General features: G+C 41.1%; 1 protein-coding gene across 7 annotated transcripts in view; it reads right to left on the bottom strand.

Annotated features, from left to right (window-relative positions):
• The window catches only part of ppfia4 (PTPRF interacting protein alpha 4), a 57,683-nt gene extending 45,423 nt beyond the window's left edge, over positions 1-12,260 (bottom strand). For 6 of the 7 annotated variants that reach the window (XM_044349493.1, XM_044349496.1, XM_044349497.1 and 3 more), the window contains exons 1-2: positions 11,890-12,259; positions 11,408-11,708 (exon numbers count right to left, since the gene is read on the bottom strand). In XM_044349493.1, coding sequence (XP_044205428.1) covers positions 11,408-11,665 — 258 coding nt within the window. In that variant the 5' untranslated portion in view covers positions 11,666-11,708; positions 11,890-12,259. Of the gene's footprint in view, positions 1-11,407; positions 11,709-11,889 lie in introns of all 7 variants that reach the window. The other variant, XM_044349494.1, reaches the window with a different exon arrangement.
• Between the last annotated feature and the right edge of the window lie 3,766 nt (positions 12,261-16,026).

The following is a 16,026-nucleotide window of genomic DNA, read 5'->3' as shown; positions in this document are numbered from 1 at the left end:
GGGAGCGGGAGAGAGGGAGAGACACTGAGACAGAAAAAGAGAAAAGGGAAGGGAAGAAAGCAAGACTTTGATGAGAGAGAACAGATTGGCATGTTGGTAATGTTCATATGGATATTGGATCTTCACTGACTCAACTAATGTGTATTCATAGAGCTATTTTAAACAACAGGTTTCTGTTCTTTATGACAAACGCGGAGACACAAACAGTAATTAAAACAAAGATGGCAAAAAGAAGCAACTCAAGGAGCAGAAACTCAAAGAAACAGGGAAAGAGCTTGTTTATGTGTGTGTATAAAACTGTGCACACATATTCGTGTGTCTGAACCATCCCACGTGTCTGTGAATGGAGCTGGAAGTAAATGAACAGACTGCAGCTGAGAACTGAGGCATGTTGTAGGTGGTGCTGAATAAACCAGTCTTGATTTAATACTGAGACATGAAGATCTAAGAGCTTTCTGTACGATGTACGTGCACTAAAAATATCTTGTTTGTTTCTCCAGTATGTACTCAGTGAATTTGTGCTGTTTAAATCAGCCAAGAGAAAAGTCTATATTCAGCGCTGTAAAGTTGGTGTATGTCATCATGTATTTATCACAGACTATCCTCAGAACACAGTGTCTTTTGGTGTCTGGCCAGCCATGATAGCGCTCTGAGCTGGCTAACATCTCATTCACATCAGCACATACATCTTTCTCAGAGACACATCCAAGTATGAGTGCACTGTGTGCCTGTCTGTGATGTATCAGCCAAGTTGGATACTTACAATACCGGGAAGTGCTCACTCAGTGTGGGCAATTCATCACTGGGACCATTTTATTACATAAGATTTCAACACCTGCATCTGTCTAGAGGAGTAACTAATTGAGCACTTTAGGAGGGTATGATCATACTTTATGTTTTACAACCTGGTTCTTAGTTTCAAAGTCTGCCATATGTTTCATACATTACAATAACATTATCTACACATTATTCAACTGCTTTCAGGATATTTGAAGTTGATTCGACAGAAGATGACGAAGACAAAAAAAGACAATCAACTAATTTAAACCGGAAGTGATTTGGAAGTGAAAATAAAAGTGAACTTAAAAATAATTACCCAAACTCCATTGAATTGCAGGGCTACTTCCTGGTTTGCCAACAGAGGTTTGTTGACCCTTGGTTCAGATAATCAGGTTGAAGCTGCACTAATCAATATTTTCACATCAAAAATGGATAAAATGACTATGTGTAATGTAAAAGGAGTTGTTCATGGTGACAAACTCACAGATAAATATCACCCGACTCTGCAGTTCCCATCAGCTCTAGGGAACGTTTTAGCATCTTTTAGTACATCGTTTTAGTTTTGGTTGAGTCTCACAACTCTCACCAACCTCGTTTCCCACTGAACTCCATCTGCCCAGAACCAAAAGGCAGACAAAGTTATCTGGCATTAAAACAAAACAGTGCAAGGGGCTGTAGTGGTAGGGGCATACAATACAATCCAGAAAGGCCAGTTTTAGTGACAGATCAGAGTTTATGGTCTTATAAAAAGCCAAACACTGCACAGTGGTTTATTATGCCCTGAGACAGGATTTTACAACTCTGGAAAGTTAACTGTAAGAATACTGCTTTTATGTTACAAAGTAATCTACTGCCTGAATTTTCATGTTGACAGAGAGGTGGCTATGTTTTTAAGTCTTCCAAAATACTGACTTTTTTTCACTAGCTGGTGGAAATGTAGAGCATAAGCAACTAAAGGGAAGATATTTCCCTCAGGAGCTGGTGAAGACCAAAAAAAGAGCTAAAATGAGAGTATTAGAATTGGTTGGGTAGCAGGAACACCACTCAAAATTAATGCAAAAGTTTTTCTGTGTCTGTGCTTCATGTGTAAACAGGCAACTTTTTTATAATACGTAAGTCGTATCAACTTTGATGTTGTCAGCTGTGAGGATATGTTAATGCTGTGTTTATAGCTTGTTGCACTGACCCCTCCCAAAAAAACAATTTATACTGCTTTAAATAGGCTTGGTGAAACTCGATTAATCCGCTCATGTTTCAATGCCCCATACAGTGAGATATAAAGCTGTGTCAGTCAGTGTCACTGCAAAAAAGACTGCAACAGCAGATTTCTATGATGTTACTTCCAACTTAGGCTATTTTTGTTTTATTAATTTGGGTAGTAGTCTAAGATTCATTACATTATTTGTATTCTAAACATATTGTTTACCACGCTACACCTGAACAAAAGCTTTCATATTATTCACATTTTTGCGGCTTCTCTTTCTCAAAAAAATGTCACCAACACATTATGCACATTTATCATTCATATTCAAGTGATACAGCACAAATGATTAAACAAATGTAGATAAAGGTATGATGTGTTCTGTAGCCTAGACACATAATGCGCATACACACACAGAAATACATGCTTCACGTAAGCCATTAGCTAAATAGCAATATTTGTCCTACTACCATTGTGTCCTTCTCCCAAATCCTATATTTCACTTGCACAGCCGCACTCTCTCAGATCTGTGTGTGTGTGTGTGTGTGTGTGTGTGTGTGTGTGTGTGTGCACATGCGGGTGTTATTGTCAGTCAGCAGTGGGTGGTGTGTGCTATGTTGTGAGACACTGACAAGCTGTATTTCATGGAGCAGATGAAGCATTTTGAAGTTCTTTAAATCCCTTTAAGGGTCCAGCCAGGGACTTAGCTTCTGATGCCGCTGCCTCTACCGCTGCTGCTTAAGTCTCTTGCTGGGGAAACTGGGGTCCATATAGAAGATGCCCCCCCCCCCCCCCCCCACCCACCACCACCACTATACTTTATGTGTGTGTGTGTGTGTATGTATATGTGAGTATGTGTTTTTGGAGAGAGGGTCTGTGTGCATGTGTTGTCTTGTTTTTTCTACTGTCTTTGCACATGTGGGTGCTTACAGTACAATTTGTAGTGTATACCCTTGAAATTCATAACCTTGGACTTTGAGACACACACACACACACACACTGCCTCCCCCACCTTAACACCCCAACAGTCCAACATTCACACCCCCTCCCACCCATCGATGCCTTATCTTCTATTCTGAGGGCATCGCAGGAGGGAAAGCGAACTGACAGAGTTCCAATAGTGTAGTTGTTAGACATGGCAGGGCCGCTGTGGGCTTAACTGCTGGCTGGAAAACTTCGTCTCACATCCCCCCTGCTCCTCCTCCTCCTCCTCCTCTTTCTCATTCTGTCCATTTCTGCCTCCCTCCTTCATTACTCTCGCCTTCCCCTCTGGTGGTCCTGCAACTTCAATCACTCTGCTCTTATTACCAGGGAGAGGGAACGGGCACACACACTCCAAGTGACTGTTCATTCTCCCCATTACCAGAGCATGTCCCTCGCTGCTGGGGACCGTCAGGTACACTTGATCCTGTTTTTGTTTTTTTTCTGACATACTCTCTTGCTGTCTCTCTTCGCTAAATCCTGCTCTGTCTATATATCTGTCTCTCTTTCCCAATCTTCCTCTTCCTTCCCTCACTCTGCTTCTCTCTCCTAGGCAGCCAGGGGGACAAATTGGCGCCCGGCTGAGCTAAATGTGCCTGGTGCTGAGAGCCAGATGGTACTGGCAGAGGGATGGAGGGAGCGAAGGATGGATGCTACTGAGAGATGGAGCGCTGAAGCTGTGGTGTGGCAGGGCAGCGTGGGGGTGCTAGCTTTGCACACTAATAATCTATTAGTGCTCAGGGGCCCGAAAGCTGTGCACAAGCCCTTGCCAGGGGCCAGTCTGACCCGGTTCAGAGCTTTGGGGTGGGCTTCAATCAAGACTGGACTGTGAACTGCTAAGGAGTGGAGAATAAGATACATTATGTAAAGCTGTCAAGATGCAGCAGGAGAGAGAAGAGAGAAAAAGGAAAAGACAGACAGAGAGAGGTGTGATGTCAGTCAGCTGCTGGGAGGTAGATTGTTAATTAGACTCACTTCTCACTTCTTCTGGGGTCATTTGAATGTGTCTCTTTCTTGTGAAATTATGGATCAGTCCACAGTTACAAAGAAGAAACTAGACGGTTAGGCAAAGGCATGACTTCATAAAACAATCTTGGTTTATTGCAACTTAGATCTTATTTTTGTAGTTTTGACCATAATTTCTATCAGTAATAATAACATTGCACACACCAAGTTAATTGTCCATCATAAACATATTGTATATCACAATTTGCAGACCAACTTTCTGGTTCAACTTGGACCTTCCATACTTGCTGTAGTTGTTTGCACTCAGTTTTCCTGTGTAATGACGGATTATTACCAACATTTAAGTTGCGTTCACTTAACGGCTTAGTGGCTTAAAAAATCTGGTTTAACTGTTAGATTGTTTACAGCCTGTCTGATCCTCTGACTGATTGTGTCACCGCATTCTAAGATCTCACAAATTGACGAGTACAATGTTGGCATAATCAATAGAAATGTAACTAATTTTTCTTTAAAAACTGCAAAATTTAGGTTTAAAACTTGAGATGGTTAAGTTTAAGTTGAAAATTGTTGTAGATGTTTAGTTACATGAAGGTTGAAGAGTGAAAATGCGGACAGTACCTCCATCTCGGTGGAGTCCTTAAGGATGTTTTCCTCTCTCTCTCTTTTTATGTCTCACGTCCTCTCTTTCTCTTCCTCTCTCTTACGGGGTTTCTTGGTGACATTCAGCTGCTCACTTTATGCTCCACTTTCCTCCACATCAACCCAAATTCCAGTATTTGGTGCTTACATAACATGTAGCACAAGAATTGGGCTCCAGTGGCAGACCAATGAGATGTGGTAATTTTTCAACTGGCTTCGCCCACCCTCCTCGATATTCTCCTATCATGGTGCACAAAGCTGCCTCAGCCACCCATGCATAAACAACACTAGCCGTGGGCATTCTCCCTCACCCACATATAAACATACAGACTCGGGACGACATGTAGACAGCCCATGCTGACATTTAAGAAAACACAGGCAGTGAGCGTGTGTGTGTGTGATTGTTTGTTTGTGGGTGGATACAGATGTGAGTAAGAGTGTTTGTGCCTTGCTGAATGTGTGTGTCATGATAAGCTGGGGCCACCATCAACCACAGAGCTGGGGGACCTTGGAGCACTTCTTCCTTTCTCTGCAGTGCAAGGTATATTAGCTTTGACATTCATTCCCTCTCACACTGTACCTGCAAGCAAAACACACCTCTAGTACAGTAACCATGATGGCTGAGTACCAAGCCTGCAAGGCTAACTTCTGTTGGCTTTGGTTCAAGTAGTGTGAAATATCCTGCTCACTATTAGGCAACCCAATATTTACCATAAATAGGAATTTTAAGTTTTTTATTTAATCTCTATTTAATCAGGCAGTCTCATTGAGATTAAGATCTCTTTTCTAAGAGAGATCTGAGAACAAGAAACATTCATGAGACAAGAACACAATCAACACAACAGAAACAACACAACTACACAATAAACAAGGAATTAATGAAAACAGTTACAAGAATCATAAAAACATCAGATAATAAAGCTTTAAATCTCCAAGATGATTGTAAGACTTAAGTTTGAGGGCAGTTTGCAGTTCATTCCATTTAAAAGATGCATAGTACCGGAAAGCAGTTCTGCCAACATTAGTGAGTCCATGAGGGATATCTAAGGTTAAGTAGTTACTGGATCGTGTACTGCAGTTACTAAGAGAAGAGCTGTGAGGTAGTTTCAACAGTAGATGCGAATGGGGGTATTAAGTTCATTATTTTTGCAATACTGGGGTTGATTAAGATTTATGATATGTTTCTCTGTACTTTATTAGACGTACATTGATACATCTAAACCCTGGGAACACAACGTTTTGGGCTAATAGCAATCTTCATGAAGTAAATGAACTGTATTCTTCAGGTTCAGGTTGTTGAGTTTATTTATCATTATTTCAATAACTTTCTGCCTTCTGGTTTTAATGATGATTTCAGTATATCTAGCACCATCCACAACTATGAAACCAGGAACAGTCATCAGCTTCAGCCTGCATTTTCAAGAACTTCAAATGCCCAATTTAGAATTTCTTATAGGGGTCCTATGATCTGAAACTAAATTCACTGTAAGTTTATCCCCAGACATTAAAAAAAGTTTAAAAAATCCTCATTGTTAACTTTTAGTACCTTTCTATTTTGAACAATTTGTAGATTCTGGTTTGCACAGATGTGCGCATGAATGTTTATTGTGGATATTTTGTTCCTGAAATATGATGTTGTGATGATGAAGTTTGATGCTCTTCTACATGATAAGCCTTTTGGCTTTTTGGCTCCGCCTGCATATCTCTTGTGATTGTATGAATATTTCCTTGTGTTTTAAACCTCTTATATTTTTTTGTATGATTTTTATATTTTATCTTCTTTTTGCTATATTGTGCAAACAAACAAACAAACAAACAAACAATACTACTAACACTTTTTCCAGTTAGTGTTTCACTGCCCTGACCAACGCAGTATTGATGTTTGGGTGAGCTCTCTTGCACCTGTAACCACAACCAACAGTGATGTCACAGTGTACTCACACACCCTGGAGTACACTTCTACATCATGGCAGCAATGTGAGAAGTTAAAGTGTAGATCAGCAAACAGATGATTTCCAGCTGCTGTTAAGTTGCTCTGTAATGTTGCTCTGCAAATACAAGCAGCCATATGAGAACTTTGCCTAAATAAAGTACAGTCTAAATCAGAATCAGATTTTTTGCCAAGTAAGTTTGCACATTAAGGATCTTAGTATCGTGGTGCATAACAATCAAAAATAGAAGGTAAGAGGAAAAAACGAAATGATCTGATCAGAGAAAAAAGGTAAAGAATAGTATGAATTTTTGATGTCAGTGTTCGTTACTTGACAGAAACTAAGTGCAATGAGTACTCGGTTATGCCCAGCCCCAGTTACAAGAATATGGTTTCAGGGAAATACTGCATAAGTCCCTGATTTTGTGATAGTATTGCTGACTATCATACAGACACAGGGTGCTTTGAAGTGCTTTGAAGAGTGAGCAATGTGTCACCTTCCCTCCCATATTAGACTGCGTTGTGCTGTGGGCTGAGGTCAGCTGAAGGAGTAGGAGGGGGCGAGAACTGTCTGAAGGACCAGTTAATAGACTGCTGGGTTATTGATGGGTTAGATAAACAGAGAGAATGTGAAAGAAAGACAGAAAGGGAGAGAGAAATAGCCAGAGTTTACAGATAATAAAAGAGAGACAAACTCGATGGAGATGAAGAATATAAAAGCAGGGAAACAAACAAGTTTCTCATTAGGTTTTTAGGAGAGGACACACTAAACTGGAAACACTGATACCTGAGACAGGAAGAAGGATGGAGCTAGTGCATATAAACACAGAGGCACATGCTTCTTCATACACACATGAATGTGTATGAGCTGTGTGTGTGTGTGAAAAGTATGACTAAGTGTCTGTATGAAAGGTCAAAGGACAGGTCAGTGGTATGTGTGAGATCGAGTAAACAACATGCAAAATGTTGTGTGAATTTGTGTGTGTGTCTGTGTGTGTGGGTGTGTTTCCATGGGGACAGGGGTGTTAGAATTCAGAACAAGGGGCAGTTGTTGTTTTGGAAGGGCAGTGATGTGTGTATTTGTGTGTCTTTCTCTCTGTGTGTATTTGTATGCTGGCAAAAATAGCCAGTGTTGTGTCTGACTGGAACAGGTGTCCAAACATCACAACACTCACTCACTCACTCACTCACTCACACACACACACACACACACACAATCAAAGTCACAGCCCACCATAAAGGCACACACCTTTTTGAAAAATGGAAGCTACTGATAAAACGTAATCTCACAGAGGATAACAGTTTCTTTGAGTGGAGGTCTCTGAATGGAGCAATGGAAGCTGTTGATGAACTTTGCATTTCAGTTTAGGAGCTAGTGCCGAGAGGCGGTTAGCCTAGCTTAGAATCTTTTTTGTTTAACCTGTACCGCAACAGACACATTAAAATTAAACTACCAAACTGTTGTTTAAGAAATAGTTGCTGTTTTAACATTTCTTTTTGTGGAGAGATTAAACAAAGAAGATGTAATGTGTTCATCTGTGAGCTTTAGAGGTTTTGGTAGGTGTATTTTTCAACTTTCTGAGAGCCAGGCTAACTGTTTCCCACTGCTTCTAGTCTTTAAGCTAAGCTAGGCTAACCACTGGATATACTGTAGCTTTACTTACAAACAGACCAGAGTGGCATTCATCTTCTCATTTAACTCTAAGCAAGGAAGCCGATAAGCTTATATCCCAAAATATTTAACTATTCATTTAATATTTACCATATTTTATAAAATGTGTCTCTTGTGAGTCCCCTAACTTAATGGAAGCACAACACTTAACACTTAAGCCCTTTAACAATAGTACCTTTCAAAGTCATTGCACAGCACTTACTAAAAGAATATAGTAATAATATAGAAATATATGGAAATATGGTGTGAACATGCAGTGTTCGCCCACTGTCTCCTTTTTCTCTCTCTCTGAGTTTAACATACACATATGCAGACCCGCCTTACAACACATTTCATTTGACAGTGTCAGAACAGTTTTTTCATGCAGAGAAGGAGGAGGCACTGTGTGTGTGTGTGTGTGTGTGTGTGTGTGTGTGTGTGTGTGTGTGTGTGTGTGTGTGTGTGCTTGTATATAAGCATGAGGGTCTCTGAGTGTGTTTAAAACCTAATTTGTCTATGGGCAAACCCATCTCTGAGGGCTGTATTAGAAGCATTATGCTCTGTAATGGGCTGACATGTTAATCTGAAACTCTATTCTCTGTTGCTAATGAACATATCCATCCTAGTCTGTGTACAGTATGTGTGTATGTGCGTGTGTGTATGTGTGGCAAAATGGCAATGTCGTCCCATTTTTATGACGCTGCTGAGGCAAACATAAATTTGAGCACTGATGCCAAGGTGATGCGGTTTATGTTTTTTTTAACAATGACGACGCTGAGGAGTATTGAATTTTGAATCACTCACACAATTTGTTTGTACATGTATGTGTGTGTGTGTGTGTGTGTGTGTGTGTGTGTATGGAGGAAAGAAAGATCTGACAGTTCTGGGTCAGACAAGTCCCATAGAGTCAGGAAAATTACAGAAGACATAACAAAACACACACATGCACACACATAGTATAGGTGAAGATGACAAATGTTTGTGTGGAGGAAAGAGCGAGTGAGTGAGTGATTTGAGGGAAAAGAGGCTGTCCTGCTGTGCCAACACTCATGCATCAGCTACACCTTAAAAACAGAGTGAGAACTGAACACATGCAGAAAAAAATACAGCACAAATGTAGACACTGCTGACTGGAGGGCTATACAGCAAAGGTGGTCAGAGCAAACAGGAAGCTGTGATATGGTATTGTAGTCCAGGGCATAAAAACACAGACTTTGATCATGTTGAGTCACAAATCGGCCTAATTACCACTGACACATATAGGATAGTGGGGTCAGCAGCAGCATTGCCTACCACCACACGGCTCTAATATATTCATCACACCCAAAGTTGAGACATCACATACAATATGTTCTTTTTTCCACGCTTCCTCCTCATCATTACAGGATGCACTCCATTATTTTCAATGCAACGGGGCCAGACTATCTTCATTCGTCAGTTGAGTGGAGCAAAACTGAGTAGAAATCAATTCCAACTGAGATTTTTTCATTTCTCAGTATTGCTTCACCCACTCCGTTGCATCATCTCTCTCTGCTCTGTGGCTGGTGTGGAAATGACCACTACTGTGTTTGCCCTGAGTGTGCACGACTGTGTGTGTGTGTGTGGTGTTTTGAGAGCGAGGGAGTGTGAGAGGCAGCTTATGCATGTGCACGCCAGTCATAATGTCTGCATAATGTCCCTGAGGTCTATGACTGTATAACTAATACTTGTATTATTGCAAGAATAAAACATTACGCTGAACCAAGCAGGATTAGAAAACAAGCATGACAGCCTCTTCCCACTCTCTCCTCTCTCTCCCTGACACACACACACACACACACACACACACACACACAGACACACACAGACACACACAGACATGAATGCATGTGTGGAAGCAAGCAGCCCAGGGCCATGTACACTAGCAAGCAGCCATGTTTCTTTCACAAGAGGCTGCAGTGGGGCTGTCATCGTCAGCATGGTTCTCTCTCTCGCTCTCTCTCACACACATACACACTGTACACTGCTGTGACATCATGCCACGCATTTAGACCAGAGGGTCAGAGGGTAACACAGCTTTATGCGCTGAGGCTTCATTGTCGTCATGCTCGGTGACTGCAACAGCCCTTATTCAGCTCTCTCTCTCTCAAATGCACACACTCACAGGCTATCGTCAAAGATATCCCAGTTCACCATCAGCTCCTGTCTCTCACATTACCACTGAATGGCACAGACAGGCAGTCAGGTCATCGCATACAGAGGTGAGACCGTTTCAATCCAGATAATGATAGGGGGGGCCTTGCCTTCTTCTCTAGCCAGAAGGGCTCTCGACATCTGGCGTAAAGTGAGTAAAAACTCCTCGATCCACCTTTCAACCTGCTACGTTACTTTTCTACCTACTAGACATTCAGATCCTCCTTTCTGGCGCACTGCCACTTATAAGCCTTTGAAGTATGTATATCCCCATCATCTTCACAGTTTTTTCTCATGGTGATATCCTGGGACGTGTGTTAGAGGGGTTCCCCAGCAGAGACGTATACCTAGTAAATCTGAGCCTAAAGAAAACATGCACTAGCCCCTTCTTTGTAAATGAAACAATCCCATTCAACTTTTTCAGGACTAGCTCTTGAGATTTCTGTCTTTCACCCTACTTGTCCTATTACCAAGTAAAATAAATAATAGTTATTAATAATTAATAGTTTAATTTGCTCAAAATCAGTCAATATATGAGTACCATCATGGACAGTTCAATCTGCTTGGTTGCCCCCGGGGCAAAGACAAGGTGCTGGACCCCAGTTACTCTCTGTTTTTGAATGCTAGAACATTACCTGGCCACCATTTTGCAGATTTGTGTGGAAAACTGTTTACAAAGCTGAAATAATAAAGGTTTAAAGTTATATTTTGACACAGGGTCCTTCTCATGACTGGGCCTCAAGATTAGGTAGCAAAAAAGGACCCACCTTAATTCCCTTATGTTATTTATTGTGTTTTATTGGTACATATTCCCAATCAAATCATTCAAACCAATTGACACCAAGTAAGCCTGGAGCTTTCAGGGACCCTGAAGGTCCGGGCCAGTAGTTGCCCTCTCTGCATGTTGGTAATCCACCCTTGAAGTTTCACAATCACCATCAGGCTACCTTCTCACATACGCTTACACTATGCAGTCCAATTCAATAGGCTACCACATTGTACCAAACGATGCTGTTCCCTGGAACAAAATTTTATCCATCTGGCCCCGACCCTCCCCCCTCCCCTCCACAGACCGGCTGCTCCTCACCTGAGGCAGCGCGGCGTTGATCTGCCGCTGGAGCACGTCCCTCTCATGCAGCGCCCCCTGCAGCTTGGTCTGAGAATGGATGAGGGTCTCCTGAGTCTCCCTGAGGGACTCCAGCAGCTTGTCCCTCTCGTCCAGCATGTTGACCATCAGCTGCTCGAAGTTGGCCTCCTGGTCCGAACCGTTCGGGACGCCGCCGGTACCTCTCGGAGGACCAGCCGAGTCTCCCTCGTTGATAGTCGGCATCACCTCGCACATCATCTTTCCTGCTCTGTGGTCTGGGCAACGCTATAGGACAGTGTCGCTGTCGGTATGAAGAAGGGAAATATGTGGGTTACAAGCCTGATAAACAGACTTATAATAACTGATAAGAGGGCCTATTAACGCCCAGTAGCAACGGAGAGCCTGTGCAATCGTAGGTAGCGCCTTATTCCCATTGCATTAAATCCCCCGTGAATCAAATCTTAAGCTTTACATCGCCTTACCTAATCAGAGTGATTGAAATGATGAGATGATGGTTGACCTTTCATCCTTATTAACTGGCGTTTTTTCACCCCGTGAGCAGATCCGCCCTGCCCGGCGCGCCATGCACTCACATGTAGAAATCCCGGCGTGATATGATTGACAGCTCAGAGATAGACGGGGACGTTTGGAGGGGTGGTGCCCGCGAGCGCGACGGAGATCATAGCACCTTGGCAGCAGGAGAATAAAAAAACACGAAACATATCCGAGAGGAGACGTTTAATCTAGAGCGAGTCTTGTTTTATCTGCATCCACCTTCTCCGCTTCCATCTCACCACACCGCCACCGAACCGACGCTCACTCCTCCTCCCACACACACACGCACACACACACACGCAGCCGGCCGCTGTGACACACACACACACACACACAAACACACACACACACACACACACACACACACACTGGGGAATCTGCAGTTGTCACTACCAGGCTTTAGCTCTGGAAATAAAGGACCAACTCCCAGCGTTCAGCCTATAAGCGTTTTGCACTTTATGCGCATGCAAACAGAGGACTGAAATTAGCTGGCCGGGTCATTCATGTCATCTAGCATAATCAAAACTCTACACGTATGTCATGTTACAACAGCTAACACAGACTCGACCCTTAATTGGTGAAATGTAGCTAATTAACTTTTCACATCAGCACCACTGAGCACGTTCTTGACCTGGCAGCTCCTGAGACAAGATGCGCGCTCCAGTGGTGTCGATCTTATCCAAACCAGTGGCAAGTGGCAGATTGTGGGCTACACATGGATGTCCAGCGCACCCTACAGGATCTGTAATGAAAACCAGATGATTTGTAATATTAGAAATAAAAGGCTGCGAAACAGGCGTCTCCTTGTACAGTATAGTTACATTTTTGGCAACGCAATGCTCTAAATGACTAACTGTGACTCTGATAGGCTAATTGTATGGTAGCCATCCATCCATCCATCCAAAACATAGAGGCACTGAAGTATAACAACCACACCATTTTCCAGTGATCAAGAGCAGTATACTGACTCTACATTTTTGTTGTACTCTTGCTCTTATCATCAAATAATGTGCTACAGCAGTGAGAAATAACTTCACATTAATGGGACAAAACAAGGACATAAAGTGTCGACTATCAGCGAGCTGTCTTTACTTTCATGGACTGTGACTTAATACTGGAAATATCTACTCTCCTATTTTATTTAAAATGTGATGGAGTGTTAGGCTCTTCAGTTAGTCTAGCTTTTTATATTTTGAAGTTCTTTTTTATTAATGGGGACTTTTTGTGAGACATTTGTGGCTTTGACTCATTACTTTAACAATTATTAAAACAATTATCTATCAAAAACATAAACAGGTGCAGCTGCAATACAGAAAACCCTGGATCCCTGGACCATACACAAGTGACTTGCTTATTTGCCAGAAAGTGTGAAACCTGTTGAAAGTTTATAGAAGAAGGGACTCAAAGAACAATGTTCCTTGATTTTCCACATACAGTAACTGTGAGGCATGAGTAGGCTATGATTTATTAATTTATTCACCAGCACATTGCAGTGACAGTAGGGTACAGACTAGGCCAAAATATATTGGTAACTAACAAAATCAAGTATCAAGAATCTTATTTTCATATCTAAATTATAACTTTGATGGTTGTTTCAAATGCTTCTGTGCATTGAAGATGAGTCATTCTTGCTATATGTGGCAAAAATACCTGGTCACTGTGCTTCCCTCAAAACCATAGAGACACATTAAAGATACAGTATTCCTTATTTCATCATAAAGCCCCACAGCTCTCCCAAATCACTAAAGTTTCCCTTAGCTCACCATTTACAGTCTGTTTTGAAAATCTAATGACTGACCATGATCAGACTATTTAAATGTGTCAATGAGGCTATGCAGCCATAGAGTCTTTGTAAAAGTGAGTAAGTCATTGAGATAAAGATTGTGAGAATTTGATTGATGAAGACTTATTTAATAAATGATATAAATTTTTATGGAAAGATAGAGAGAAATGATTTACTTAGAGCAAATTAAATGAACCCGGAGAGTGCTAAATCAGGTGTATTCTGTGGTATATTTTTTTTTATCACCCTACTATTACTCTCTAATTATAAAATAGATCCAAACCACTGAAAATATTAAGACACAGAAGATCCTTTCCCCTACTATATTATATGTAGTCTTAATAGCTTTGGCTCCTAGAGAAGGTATGAATAAATTTCTACTTTATGTCCCCCTAGCTGTACTCAGTTTTGGTTAGAATACAACCACAGTTTGATACATACAGTACACGTTCATCTCATACATTTACATATATACAAAAAGACTTCAACAATTGGTTTGCAAGCCTTCACTTAATGATATTTCAATATGACAGATTTTACAAAATAGAATCATTTGTTTTGATATTTTTGACCATATAATATGATATTCTACAATGAAACAATTATTCGATTATCAAAACAGTTGTAGATTATTTTTTCTTCGATGAACTAATTGCTGCAGCTCTACCTGTGTATGGCTGCCTGTACGATTAGATACATCAGTCTCATCGGTAGTCATCTGACTGCAAAGAATACGTGAGTTGGCAGAAACAGTGATGGTTATATGTTGCCATCTAGTGGTTGGATCAGATTCCTCAAAGAGACCTGTGACGGACTACTTTTTTTCTGTTTTTGATCAGCTGTGCTTCAAACCAACTTTAATATTTACAAGTCAGACCACTTTTGACCTTCACTTGGTGTTTTCAATACGCAAACGTTTTCTTAGACACAAGTAAATTAAAACTTAGCGGTGCTTCAATCTGAATTCAATATTCACAACTCAAAGAAAGAGCAAAACCAGAGGTCCAAAAACTTTGATATCTGCAATCCTCATACACAACCACATTTTACATTTATTCTTAAGAAAAAAAAGCTTCCTAGTTTTTCTCATTGCTACATTTGTTTTGTATGAAATGATCTGTTAAAACTCATTTCTGATTTGGACTATTTTATTTAGCTGCAGTTATTATGTTTTAGTGCACTTCAAGATGTCATATTTTTGAAGTTGTTTGATATCGCAAACTACTCATCTCCACCTAGTCTTCACAGATTCATCAGCTTCATCACTTCATCAGCTCAGCAGCTAGTCTTCAGCTACTACCACCAGTGTCTGGATTCCAGGGGGGGATTTTTCATGCTGCTGCTCAGGGCTGATGCCCCTCAATTACAAAAATCTCCCTGTAGAGTCTAAGTGCCAAAGACTTTCTTGACAACACTTAATTATCAGTATGTCATCTGTTATAATAAACAATTACGTAAACTTCATTCACTATGTGTCTTGCCATGTAGGGGGAACAATTGTGTTATCAAGAGAAAACCTGCTGAATTGTTTCCTTCAAGGTGAAATCAATATGCTATATATACAAGAAGGGAGGTCTGTGAAAATGAATAGTGCTCCTGAGATATTAGACAGTATTGGGGCCACCTGAGATGCAGACAGTAAAGGACTTGATGGGAGCTCTGGCCATGAAGGAGCAGAAATTTCTGCTGACATGTCCTCTGACTCATCTTTGAGGTTGGAAGACATGAGACAGTCGCTGTGCTGATTGCTTAATTGTCAGAGAGTAATTTCACAGGACCAGAGGTTGAAGCAACTGGTTTTTTTAGTTTTTTTTTTTGTTTTGTTTTTTTGGTCCTCTTTGAATCGCAACAGAGATTTCTCTGAAAACTAATTTTGCTTTAGTTTCTTGGGAATTAACCCTAGGAGATGTGGCTCTGTGGAGTTGAGTTTTCAAGGTCTTGACAACAATGTTGTCAACAGCCACTCTGGGATGCTGTGGTGGCCTGCAGCATTGTTACAATATATATGCTGTGATACTTATATAGTTCACTGAACACGGCAGTGTGGATCTTTTTAGCATTATGACTCTTGGGGCTGATAACACTGTCAGAGATTATAATTTCTGGACAGTTTCTTCCATCTCTGACAGATGGTTGTTGTTGTTACAGTATCTCATTGGCTCAGTAATGTCTGGGCAGTTTTAGTGTCATTCATTAGCAACCTTATGAGCAGCAGAGTGTTATCTGTACTGTCTGACATTGCCATTGAGTCAGAAGTAGATGCAGATGGACCAAGTAACAC

Source organism: Thunnus albacares, chromosome 4 (assembly GCF_914725855.1).
Source record: "Thunnus albacares chromosome 4, fThuAlb1.1, whole genome shotgun sequence".
In the NCBI taxonomy this organism is placed as follows: Eukaryota; Metazoa; Chordata; class Actinopteri; order Scombriformes; family Scombridae; genus Thunnus; species Thunnus albacares.
The sequence above is the reverse complement of the archived record's forward strand: the minus strand, read 5'-3'. Positions and strand labels throughout refer to the sequence as shown.